This window comes from Lagenorhynchus albirostris, chromosome 13, assembly GCF_949774975.1.
Source record: "Lagenorhynchus albirostris chromosome 13, mLagAlb1.1, whole genome shotgun sequence".
In the NCBI taxonomy this organism is placed as follows: Eukaryota; Metazoa; Chordata; class Mammalia; order Artiodactyla; family Delphinidae; genus Lagenorhynchus; species Lagenorhynchus albirostris.
The window spans coordinates 26,675,049-26,688,479 of record NC_083107.1 but is presented as its reverse complement, the minus strand read 5'-3'; the positions used below and the strand labels follow the sequence as shown (position 1 = coordinate 26,688,479).

Genomic DNA, 13,431 nt, shown 5'->3' with positions numbered 1-13,431 from the left:
GTGAAACTCATGCTACTGTGGTTGATGTATTTTCAACTCATAATACTTGTCATAAGAATGCAAGTAGTTCATGAAAACATAAAAACTATAGAGGTTCAATTTTAGGGAGGTAGATAATTATTTGGCATTTTTTTTACTATTGTTTTGCATGATACAATGAACAGATAGCAAACACAATACCAGTCTATTTCTTTTTCAAGAAACGTTGACCAGGGACCCAGGTTGACTGTGACCCTGCTTTCTTTAAAACATGGAACCTTGGATTCATCATCATAGTCAACAGGAAGGGACGAAAAGCATGGAGGAGCACACGTTGGGAGGCTTTTATGGGCTAGGCCTAGGTGTGGCCCACATCACTTTCCACTGACTAGGAATAGTTTAGCTGTGCTTTCCAGGATGAAGAAGAAATGAGTTTTGGTGAACAGCTAGCAATCTCTACCATAAGGTCTACATTTAGAGTGTTCGTATGCTATCATGACAGTGATATTTTTATAGTCCTTATACTATATAACGTTCAAAATTATAGCAAGTTATTTTCTTTTTCAGACCAGTAACTAGAAAGTTAAGTTCCCATTCTACCTCCAAATGAGGGTGGGAACTTTAAATTACTAATTTTAAAGTATTCAGTAGTTTGTACAAATCTATTCAAAATATATTTTAAGTTTTCCTACTTATGCAAAAAGTTTATCTGTCTGTAGGTATAAATGGAATATGCCTAAATGTCTAAAGAAAATTGCTTAGTTCCACATTTAAATTGTACTGAATTTAATTTGAATAAATATATTTATATGTTGAAATGGTTATATTTCTTTTCATTTTTTAAAAAATTTTATTTATTTTATTTTTTGCTGTGTTGGGTCTTCATTGCTGCACACAGCCTTTCTCTACTTGCGGCGAGCGGGGGCTACTCTTCATTGTGGTGCCTGGGCTTCTCATTGCAGTGGCTTCTCTTGTGGCGGAGCACGGGGTGTAGGCGCGTGGGCTTCAGTAGTTGTGGCGCATGGGCTCTTGTGGCTCGCAGGCCCTAGAGCGCAGGCTCAGTAGTCGTGGCACATGGCCTTAGTTGCTCCGCGGCATGTGGGATCTTCCCGGACTAGGGCTGGAACCCGTGTCCCCTGCATTGGCAGGCAGATTCTTAACCACTGCGCTATCAGGGAAACTCGAGATGGTTATATTTCTTATACATTTTTATTGTGAAGTAAAATTTTGCCCCCCAAATGTATAGTCTAATAAATATCACACAGAACACCTTTAATGTGTCAGTTACCTATTGCCACCATGATACTGTATAAGAACCTCGAAAATCTCAGTGCTTTGTAGCAACAGACATTTGCTTTCTTCACTCATGGGCTTACGAGTCAGTTGGAGTTTGGCATCAGGATGCAAAAATGGTTTGGGTCTGTTCCACATGCTTGTACTGAAACCCAGGCTACTCTAGGCTATGTTGTTTTCATGTTGGTGGCAGAGCACAGGAGAGGAAATCCAACTGTGAAAGTGTATTTTATACCTCTTCTGACATCAAACGGATCAGTCTATATAGAGGCCACAGTTCATGTTTTTACCTTTACATACAGGTACTTCGTAGAAAGGACTCCTTTAAAAGATAAATATTATTTGGTTTACTAATAAAATATTATTTTTAACTCTGTGGATTCAGAAGTAAAATTTTTAAAAATATTTTAAAAGTATACAGAGTAGTATGTTGAATTTATGACTATGTGTCCACTGCTCTGAATTAACAAATTAAGAGTAATATGTTATATGTTTATATTTAGTTCTATTTTCAAGTTTTTTGAAGATATAAATTTTATGGTTGGACTTTCTTCTTTACCCTTCTCCAGTCCTTTCTTTCTCTCCCAGGAACAACCATTATTTGCTGAATAGTCGCTTCTTCCCCCAGAGATAGGCAATCCAAAGTAACTTTAAGACTTCTGCATCCAAACATAAAGTCATTGAGAATTTCAAAAAGCCACTTATCTTGTCTCTGAATTCTCCATCTCCACATGGTAACCATTCTTGCTCTGGGTCCATTGTAATTCTGCCCAATTGTCGGTGTCCATTTTCTGCAAACTTTTTTTTTTTTTTTTTGTGGTACGCGGGCCTCTCACTGTTGTGGCCTCTCCCGTTGCGGAGCACAGGCTCCGGACGTGCAGGCCCAGCGGCCATGGCTCACGGGCCCAGCCGCTCCGCAGCATGTAGGATCTTCCCGGACCAGGGCACGAACCCGTGTCCCCTGCATCGGCAGGCGGACTCTCAACCACTGCGCCACCAGGGAAGCCCCATTTTCTGCAAACTTTGAACTAAATGGTAAATTTAACCATCACTACCAAGCTTTATATACACTGGTGGAGGAAGAAAACTAATAAATCAATATTCTAACAATAATGACTACAGCAATGTCCAAGTAGAAGTAGAGGCTACAGCCTATTTTTTTCTGTTATTTAAATTCTCCCCTTCTCTATACATTTCTTCATTCTCCTTGAATTCAGCCAGGTTCTCATTGGCTGGGGTTTTGCCTGATAGGTTGGTACAAGTATTCCTAAGTAGTCTAAGACTTTGCTAGCCCTGCATAGGTTTAATGTAATTTTTTGTTAATTTCAATGACCAGGCTTGGTAAAGTGGTCCCCTAGGTGTAAGTCATACTCCTATTGACTTTCTTTTTTTAAGGTAACCTTATTTCTCCCTGATAGTTAAGGTCAATTGTAGTTTTAGTCAACACTATGGCATCCTATTCCCTGTATTGTTTCAGTGACATAAAGAATGTAAAATGACTAGATGGCTCCTGTCTCCTGGTAGAAGTGCCCCTCCCTTATTTCTAAGATCTTCCATCAAACAAAGCAGAGTCATAGAGATAGAAAGCAAAAGATTTTAAAGGCTTCTGCCTTTGTTCCTAAATACATGCATTCTGTCTGTGGGATAGGCAAGTACCATATATGGTACTGAGCACATGCCATATTCTGTAAGCTAGCATTCCAACCTCAGAAAGTTATGCCTCCCAGCTTGTGCCATACCAGTTATCAGTAAATTGTTCACTCACTTTTTTTTTTGAGTTTACCATAGTTGTGGGTGATCAGGCTTGTGATGAGAACAGTGACTCCTTTTAGGCATCAGCCTTTTGTCTCATTTCCTTCACTATGAAGTCAGTTCCTTGGTTGGAAGCAGGGTACTAATAATATGGATTCCGTGTCAAATCCATCAGAATGATGGAGTGGTCAAGGATGGTAACACAATTCTAAATAATGTAAAAGTTGTTATTGTGTCCAGAATGAAGGCGATCTCATTCTACTCTGGGACTATCAGACCTGTCTAGAGTATTTTGATTTTTATAAACTAGACATGGGCAACTAGGAGTCCATCTCTTAGAGGTAATTACAGGATGCAAGAGAAGACCATGGTCTATAAGGATAAACTGAAGAAGCTGTTGTGTTTAATCAGGAGAAGTGGAAGCTATCTACAAAATTTTATTTGAATGAGCAGTACAACCCCATAAATACTCAGGAGTAACCTAAACAAGAATTTTATAGGACTCATGTGATGGAAATACTAATCCTTTGTGTAGGCATAGAAAAGGACAGTAGACTAAAAGAAGGGATGGGATATTTCTGAATGGGAAAATTGAATATTGTAAAGATGTCATTTATTCCCAAATAAATTTAAACTCTAACGTAATTCTACTAAAAATTCTAATGGAATTGTTCTTTTGAACTTGTTTAATTGATCTTAAATTTTTTCAGGAAGAATAATAAAGAAAATACTGGAAAAGAAGAGTAATGGGGAGGATAAAGTTTAGCAGCAGCCAGTGGAGTGTTTTAATGGGATGCCTGGAAGTTGCAGGCATTATTCTCACCCTTGACCTATGGGCCCAGACTTAGTCATATGTCCATACATGTCTGCAAGGGAGATTGGGAAATAACAGTGTACGCATGAGCAGTATGTACCCAGCTAAATATCAAAATGCTGTTACAGAGAGAGAGTTTCTACCACATCATGAAAGAAAAACGAGTATATAGAAAAAGATTTCAGGGACTTCCCTGGTGGCACAGTGGTTAAGAATCCACCTGCCAGTGCAGCGGACACGGGTTTGAGCCCTGGTCCGGGAAAATCCCACATGCTGCGGAGCAACTAAGCCCGTGTGCCACAACTACTGAGCCTGTGCTCTAGAGCCCGCAAGCCACAACTACTGAGCCCATGCTCCACAACTGCTGAAGCCTGCGTGCCTAGAGCCTGTGCTCCACAACAAGAGAAGCCACCACAGTGAGAAGAGTGAGAAGCTTGTGCACCACAACGAAGAGTAGCCCCCCTCTCCGCAACTAGAGAAAGTCCACGTGCAGCAATGAAGACCCAATGAAGCAAAAAAAAAATAAGAAAAAGATTTCATCTTCTATAATAATCAAATTACTACCATGTCATAGACATTTTAGAAAGAATTTTACCAGTTAGTATTTAAGAAAAAGAAACTTTATAAATGTAAAGTAGAAAAACTGAATTCCAAATTATACATACTCTACACAACTATGTAAACAAATAAGAAATACAGAGGAAAGACCTGTAGAAATACATTAAAATATTAATAATAGTTATCTTTGAGTGGTAAGACTTTGTCTTTTTTATTTCTGTGTGTTTTTTTAATATTGAGAATTTATACTTTTATAATGGAAAACTTATTTTGAAAATCTGCCACATAGAAGAGAATTAGATTTACTTTCTATGACTCTGAAGGAAGAACCTCCAAAGATCAGTAGTAGGGGTTAACAGTGACCAGGTTTGGGTTCAATATAGATAAAGTGTTTCTTAGTTAGAGCCATCTAAATATGGAATAGATTGCTAAGAAGTCATCTTCTCAATGGATCCTGCCCTTACCACTCTATTTAAACAGCATCCTGCTGCAATTTCCCAAATACTTCTAATCTTCCTCAGCATTTTCTAATTTTTTGGCGGGGGATGGCTGTTTTTTGGGTCTTTATTGCTGCACGTGGGCTTTCTCTAGCTGTGGCGAGTGGGGGCTACTCTTCGTTGTGGTGCACAGGCTTCTTATTGTGGTGGCTTCTCCTGTTGCGGAGCACGGGCTCTAGGCGCGCAGGTTTCAGTAGTTGCAGCATGAGGGCTCAGTACTCACAGCACGAGGGTCCTAGAGCACGTGGGCTTCAGTAGTTGTGGCACATGGGCTTAGTAGTTGTGGCGCTCGGGCTCTAGGGCAGGTGGGCTTCAGTAGTTGTGGCACACGGGCTTGGTAGTTGTGGCACACAGGCTCAGTAGTTGTGGCGCACGGGCTTAGTTGCTCCACGGCATGTGAGATCTTCCCAGACCAGGTATCGAATCCATGTCCCCTGCATTGGCAGGCAGATTCTTAACCCACTGCGCCACCAGGGAAGTCCCAGTATTTTCTAATTTTTTTTTTTTTAAAGAAGATGTTGGGGGTAGGAGTTTATTAATTAATTAATTTATTTTTGCTGTGTTGGGTCTTCATTTCTGTGCGAGGACTTTCTCTAGTTATAGCAAGCGGGGGCCACTCTTCATCGCAGTGTGCGGGCCTCTCACTGTCGCGGCCTCTCTTGTTGCGGAGCACAGGCTCCAGACGCGCAGGCTCAGTAGTTGTGGCTCACAGGCCTAGTTGCTCCGCGGCATGTGGGATCCTCCCAGACCAGGGCTCGAACTCGTGTCCCCTGCATTGGCAGACAGATTCTCAACCATTGCCCCACCAGGGAAGCCCCATATTTTCTAATTTTTTATGTCACTAATAATTTATAAAAATACTAGATTATTTACTTATTTAGTACGCTAATTGTTTACTGTATATCTCCCTCTTCTAGAATGCTAGTTTACTGATATATTCCAAGAATCTTGACCACTCCTTGGCACAATAAAGGTACTTAATATTTGTTCAGTTAATTAATAAATGTTTTCTTATTAATTATTCTGATCTTTATCTCCTTAGGCCAGCCTTTACTGTTGCCATATAAGCCTTCTGGTAGTACGAAGATGTACTATGTTCCCCAATTAAGACAGATTCCTTCATCTCTGGATTCCAAGTCAGACACCACCATTGAGAGCTCACACTCAGGTATTGTGCAGAAATTATTCAAAATTTTATTTTTTGAAATTTTATTTGTGGATTGGCTGTTTAATTCTGGATGACATATGAAAGCTCAGTGCTATTTAATCTTTAAGTGAAACATGGAGCTTTTCATGACTCAGTCTCTGGTTCAGGTAGGTGAGTTATTTGGTCAGATGTATTGTGTACACTCAAACATTTGATAAATATTTGAAGAAAATTGTATGAACAGTTACTTGTTTGGGTTAGTGGACTCCATCTAGGACAAAGGTTTCCGAGTTTTCTCTGTTCACAGTCACCTTAGTGTTTGGGTGATTTCTTTTCTCATCATCATGGGGATATAAATCAGCAGCAGCATATAAATACATGAAGTATTTTTTCAGATACTAAGCTATTATGTTATTAGGACATAAAAATACTTACCATTTTGATCTTACAACTTAATAAACAAAAATATTTTTGGTTTTGTGTTTGAAAGAAAACATTTTACTTTGTTCATAAATATGCATAATTACTTGCTAATGAGATATATGTGGCTATTAGGGCACAGTTTCTCAAACCTTGAGATGAAATTGGACACAACCACCCCCATTTATTGCTTTTGTTGCAGAAACTGTCAAGAATCCAACTCTGCAGAGATACAGACAGCAGCATTGAAAGGAATGTAGCAGTATCTAATGTTGGAACTTTAAACTATCTTTAGCTATTAGTTTTTGTCCTGTACACCAGATATTAAATATCACTGTTTCCCTAGAATTTTAAAATATCCCACAGCATCCCTGTGAGATCACCACAATAGAACTGCAGATTTAGAAAATGAATAGCATCCCGTGGAGGAACTGAATAAATATTTTCTGTGGAAAATTGTAAGATAAGGATACTGAGTTGGTGTGGTGTGGGGTTTTGATTGTTGGGATAACATATTGATCGGTCCACAGGAGTTGACTCGGTTCAGTTTAGATATAAATTGTTAATGATTTGTCATAAGACATCTTTATAGGTGTAGAAATTAAAAAGAAAGTAGTTGTCCCTGGTCTTACGCAGATTTTCTGTTAATTTTAAGAGGACCCAACTAGTATCTGATAGTAACTGAGTTAAAGCCCCTGGTAAAATTGCTCCTGATTTCCCACTGTGATGCCACTGAAAAAAAGAACCACAAAATGCTCATATGTTAGGATTGATTATTAAGCCTATAACCAGGAACTGGAAGAAATTTTCACTACCTGCATGGCTATGATTTTAAAAACACTTAATGGCTACCAGAAATAAAACAAGCTTACTTAATTGATTGTAGGTAGGAAAATCTTTTATCTCAGTCTCACTTTCAGCCACCTAGTTCAGAAAACAGAATATAACAATAGAAGTCTAATCAGGTGTTCCAATATTTTTTGAGGCCTCCTGTGTACTTCTGTTCATTTACATCCTAACTCTTCCCTTTGGAGACATTAACTTTGAGAAAAATTGGACAGTAGTGGGAAGAGAAGATGACTCAGGGATGGTACATTGTATCCTGAGGTATACTGTCCCTATAAATAAAGTGCTGAATGCATCAATTAGACAAGAAGAGATCTGTTAGCTATATACACTTGAGGTTGTCATTTATCATGTTCTGCAACTATTCTGAGAGTGAGGGAGTTGACAGTTGAAAATAATAGTTTCTTAGACCAGTAGAGCTGCTCTAGATGAAAGCCTAGGAATTGTTCTGATAGATATTGTCTATTAGTATGTTGTGATTCTATAGATATTAGAAAGATCCAACTAGAGTTTGGGGCCAAGGGCAAGTCATAAACCATTGCAGATATTTGGACCAAATAATTTCTCTCAGTTGAGAATGAGTAAACAATTGAACTCATAAAATTCTTTTAAAAACAAAAACAAAGGGACTTCCCTGGCGGTACAATGGTTAAGAATCCACCTGACAATGCAGAGGACATGGGTTCCAGCCCTGGTCTGGGAAGTTCCCACATGCCACAGAGCAACTAAGCCCGTGCGCCACAACTACTGAGCCTGCGCTTTAGAGCCTGCGAGCCACGACTACTGAAGCCCGCACGCCTAGAGCCCATGCTCCACAACAAGAGAAGCCCGCACACTGCAACAAAGAATAGCCCCCACTCGCCGCAACTAGAGAAAGCCCGTGCACAGCACCAAAGACCCTACACAGCCAAAAATAAAAATACATAAACTAAATACAAAACAAAAACAAAAAAACAAGGCAAAGGTAACCTCGCAAAGAAAGAGATAGATGTTAGAGATTTACTCATTAGGTCAAGTAACACTCTTAAGTAGTAACAGGATTTCATTTATATGTAAGTTCTGTGAATATAGGTACAATAGATGTTAGAGATTTACTCATTAGGTCAAGTAACACTTTTTTGTGTGTGTGTGGTATGCGGGCCTCTCACTGTTGTGGCCTCTCCCGTTGCGGAGCACAGGCTCCGGACGCACAGGCTCAGCGGCCATGGCTCACGGGCCCAGCCACTCTGTGGCATGTGGGATCTTCCCAGACCAGGGCACGAACCCATGTCCCCTGCATCGGCAGGTGGACTCTCAACCACTGCGCCACCAGGGAAGCCCCAAGTAACCCTCTTAAGTAGTAACAGGATTTCATTTATATCTGACAGTAAGTTCTTTGAAGTTAGGTACTATGTCTTTTTTTCTTAAGCCATTTTATACCTCATACCAATATATAATATAGATGATATTTTTATATTCATTTAAAGACATTTAAATACTTTATGTACTAATACTTACTGTCAATAGGAGCAAAAAGCCATGGGGAGAGAACTGGCTGGGATTTTTAAAACAAAGTGACGAGTTAATAGCAGAAAAAAAGGGTGGAGTAAACACCTCCAAAATTTTGCCCTGTGATAAAAGCAACAGAATTTTGGCAAAACTTTTCCAAAACTCTGGAAATTAACCAAAGGCCTGTAGCTTTTGTAGCAAGCATTTATTCAAGAAAAATGGCTGAACCTTGATAAGAATAGTAAGCTTGTGGCATTTTAACTTGCCCTCTTCTCATTGCCACACTCAGCTCAGTGATAAAATTGAAAAATATCAGTCTGCATTCCCAGGACTGGAGGGAGCAGAACAGAGCTGGACCTCTTTCAAAATTTCATTCCCAAAGAATTATCAGTATTTGACCTGTCTGATGGCTCTCTGGAAAACTCCACTCAAAAGGCTTATCTTTATTTGACCTTACTCAGAGCTATCCAGTGTGTATGAGCCTCTGTGTCTATGTGTGAGGTGTTTGTCAAAAAACACTTACAGGCAAGTGTTTTATTTTAGTTTCTTAAATATTTATTTATTTTGGCTGTGCCGGGTCTTAGTTGCACCACTCAGGATCTTCGTTGCGGCATGCAGACTCCTTAGTTGCAGGACCTAGTCCCCTGACCAGGGATTGATCCCAGGCCCCTTGCTTTGGGAGCTCGGAGTCTTACCCCCTGGACCACCAGGGAAGTCCCCAGGCAAGTGTTTTAATGCCACAATGCATGAGGCAGTGGATAACACTTGAGACAAACAATAGACTAACCAAAAGCTTTAACGGAAAAACTGAGGATGAGATGTCCATAGATATTTTGAAAAGCATTGACATATTCCTAGGACTCTAGAAGACCACAAGTGTGCACAGGCCTGAGTGCATGCTGAGGAAAGACCTGAGAGGGGCCTACCCTTTACTTTGGTTGCCCTTGAGGCTCTGGGCAAAAAGAAAGGGAAGGCTAAGGCAGAATTGATAACTCCCTGCCCTCAGCGTTGACGGCTATGTGCACGTAGTCCCTCAGCAAAGACTGGGAGATTTGTTGTTTCTAGATGTTTAAGGATATCTCCATCTAGGCGTTAGCTGACCACTAAGCTAGTTGAGTGGCAGCTTCCATAGACTCTATAGAATTTGTTCAGAAAAGTTACTTTAAAAAAACAGCATAAAGCAACAGCAGGAAACCCTAGGGAGGTAGTAGACTCTGATTTCCAGGGTTGTCACATTATATTTTTTAAGATGTCCAGTTTTCAACAAAAAGTTACAAGATATGGAAATTCAAAATAAAAAATATATATATGGTCCATACAAAAGAAAAATAGCAGTTTAGAAACTGTGAGGAATCTCAGACATTGGACTTACTAAATGAAGACTTTAAAATAGCTATTTAAAATATGTTCAAAGAACTAAATGAAATCATGTCTAAAGAAGTATAAGAACAGTGTCTTACCAAATAGAGAATATCAATAAAGAGAAATTACAAAAAAGAACCAAATAGAAGATCTGTAGTTGAAAAGTACAATAACTGAAATAAAAAATTGACTGGAGAAAGCTCAGTATCAGATTTGAACAGGCAGAAGAATGAATCAGTGAACTTGAAGATAGGCCAATTGAGATTATCCAGTGTGAGAAACAGAAAGAAAAAATAATGAAGAGAAATTAACAGAATCTCAGAGTCCTATGGGACACCTTCAAGCATCCTATTATATACATAATGGGAGTTCCAGATGAAGAGACAGAAAAAGAGACTGAAGGAGTATTTGGAGAAATAATGGCCTAAAATTTCGCAAATTTGATGACTGCTGTTAATCTGCACATCCCAAAAGCTCAAGGAAGTCCAAGCATGATACAGTCAAAGAGATCCAGATCTAGATACATCATAAACCATCAAATGACAAAGACAGTGTTAAAGCAGCAAGAGTGGAGTTATCATGTACAAAGAATCTTCAATAAGACTAATTGCTGATTTTTCATCAGAAACCATAGAGGCCAGAAGGCATTGCAATGACATATGCAAAGAGCTAAGGAAAAAAACCTGCCTACCAAGTGTTCTGTACCTAGCAAAACTACCCTTCAAAAATGAAGGAGAGATTAAGACATTCTCAGATAAACAACAGTTGAAAGACTGCTAGCAAACTGACCCACAGAAAATACTAAAGAGATTTTTTTCAAGATGAAATGGTGGACACCAGACAGTAACTTAAATCCACATGAAAAAAGTACTAAAGGTAACTACATAAGTAAATACAAAAGACAGTATAAATGTATTTTTGTTTGTAATTCAGTTTTTCTCCTATATGACTTAAAAGACAAATGCAGTATAAGCAAGTCCCAAATACATAAACAAAAACTAACAGAATTAAAATGAAAAAACCTGACACTATTTTTTAAAATAAATTTATTTTTATTTTTGACTGCGTTGAGTCTTCGTTGCTGTGCACGGGCTTTCTCTAGTTGTGGCGAGCAGGGGCTACTCTTAGTTGTGGTGCGTGGGCTTCTTGTGGTGGTGGCTTCTCTTGTTGAGGAGCACAGGCTCTAAGTGCGTGGGCTTCAGTAGTTGTGGCTCTTGGGCTCTAGAGCGCAGGCTCAGTAGTTTTGGCGCACGGGCTTAGTTGCTCCGCCACATGGGGGATCTTCCCAGACCAGGGCTCGAACCCATGTCCCCTGCATTGGCAGGTGGATTCTTAACCACTGTACCACCAGGGAAGTCCAAAAAACTGACACTGTTAAAGGGAGAAATAATTCAAGCCAATAGCAAAAGGTCATATATTGTATAATTCCATGTATATGAAATGTCCAGAATAAGCAAATCCATATAGACAGAAAGTAGATTAGTGGATGCCAGGGGATGTTGGGGAGGGGAAAATAGGGAGTAACAGCTAACATATACAAGATTTCTTTGTGGGGGCGCGACAGAAATGTTCTGGAATTAGATAGCAATATTGGTTGTGAAAATACTAAGAACTAGTGAATTGTACACTTACTTTAATTGGTGAATTTTATGTTTTGTCTCCATTTTGAAAAAAAGTGGGGGGGGCAGGAATGAACATATGAAGGAAAAGACTGCCTAAAACTAAAGATTTGGTAACAGATTTAAAATACATTTTGCAGGCAAGAAAGGGTGGAATTAACATGAAGGAAGTTAAATTAGTGATGAGGACAAATCTGAGAGTCTGCAAAATTACAGAGGAAAAAGAAGAAGAAAATGAACATGCTGTGAAAGATGATGAGAGACATAAGAAACATAGCTAAGTAAACCAAACCATGAACTATATCTGTAGCTGAGGAAGAAAGTAATATTCAAACACTTAATTGAATAAAACATCCCTCTTCTGAAAAGGGGAACACTGTATGCAGATTGAAAATTGTCTTAAAAATCCAGGGAAAAGTCAGAGACTGAGATACATATCAGAAAAAGATTTTTGAGTCAAAATAAAAAAAGGGCTTCCCTGGTGGCGCAGTGGTTGAGAGCCCACCTGCCGATGCAGGGGACACGGGTTCGTGCTCCAGTCTGGGAAGATCCCATATGCTGCGGAGCGGCTGGGCCCGTGAGCCATGGCTGCTGAGCCTGCGTGTCCGGAGCCTGTGTTCCGCAAAGGGAGAGGCCACAACAGTGAGAGGCCCGCGTACCGCCAAAAAAAAAAAAAAGAAAAAAAAAGAAAAAAATCCCATAAATATACAATTAAAAAAAAAGAACAAAATTTATTCTGATATCAGGCTTATTTAAAATACTAAATGTAAAAATAATGGAACCAAATCTGTATTTATTGGGAAAATTCAAGGATTTATGGACCCAGTGCATTTTCATTAAGCGGTATGACAATGAAGAGACATTTTCACAAGTACACAGCAGCTAGAAAGTATATTCAACCTCTGTGCCTTCTTGAAAAATTCACTTGAAGACTCACCCAGCTGAAGAGATGAATCAAAATGAAGAATTCATTACAGAGAAATGAAGCAGTGCTGAAAGTGATCAGTGGTGAACTTTGAAGTCAGTTTAACACAACACTCATCTAAATAGAAAATTTAGTTACAAAGTGGGAAAAAAAATGCCAAAAGTTAATTTTGGAATGAAAGGCATGAAAAGAAAAAACAATTGTATTTTTTGTCTTTTTGACTAAAGAGCTGTCATTTTATTCATGACTTGGTGATCAGATAGGTTAAAGAAGTTTTCATAAAAAATAAATTGGACTTGATTAAAATTTAAAACTTGTGTGCACCAAAAAAAACACTATCAACATAGTAAAAAGGTTGCTCACAGAATTGGGAAAAACATTTGCAATTCATATATCTGATGAGAGATGACTATCCATAATATATGAAGAACTCTTACAGTTCAACAACAGCAAAAAGCAATCTAAGTTTTAAATGAGTACAGAATCTGAAGAGACATTTCTCCAGGAAAGATACAGATGGCCAAAAAGAACGTGAAAAGATGTTTTACATCATTAGTCATGAAGGAAATGCAAATAAAAACTACAAAGAGATACCACTTCATACCCATTAGGATGGCTTTTATGAAATAAGAGCAAGGGTTAGCAGGGATATGGTGAAATTGGAACTCTTGTGTATTGCTGATGGGAATGTAAAATGGTATAGTCACTGTGGAAAACAGTGTAGTGGTTCC

At 38.9% G+C, this 13,431-nt stretch overlaps 1 protein-coding gene across 1 annotated transcript in view; it reads left to right on the top strand.

Moving 5' to 3' along the window:
• The window catches only part of ALMS1 (ALMS1 centrosome and basal body associated protein), a 229,346-nt gene that overhangs the window by 139,629 nt on the left and 76,286 nt on the right, over nucleotides 1-13,431 (top strand). Inside the window, exon 11 of the mRNA XM_060168612.1 lies at nucleotides 5,936-6,061. Coding sequence (XP_060024595.1) covers nucleotides 5,936-6,061 — 126 coding nt within the window. The remainder of the gene's footprint in view (nucleotides 1-5,935; nucleotides 6,062-13,431) is intronic.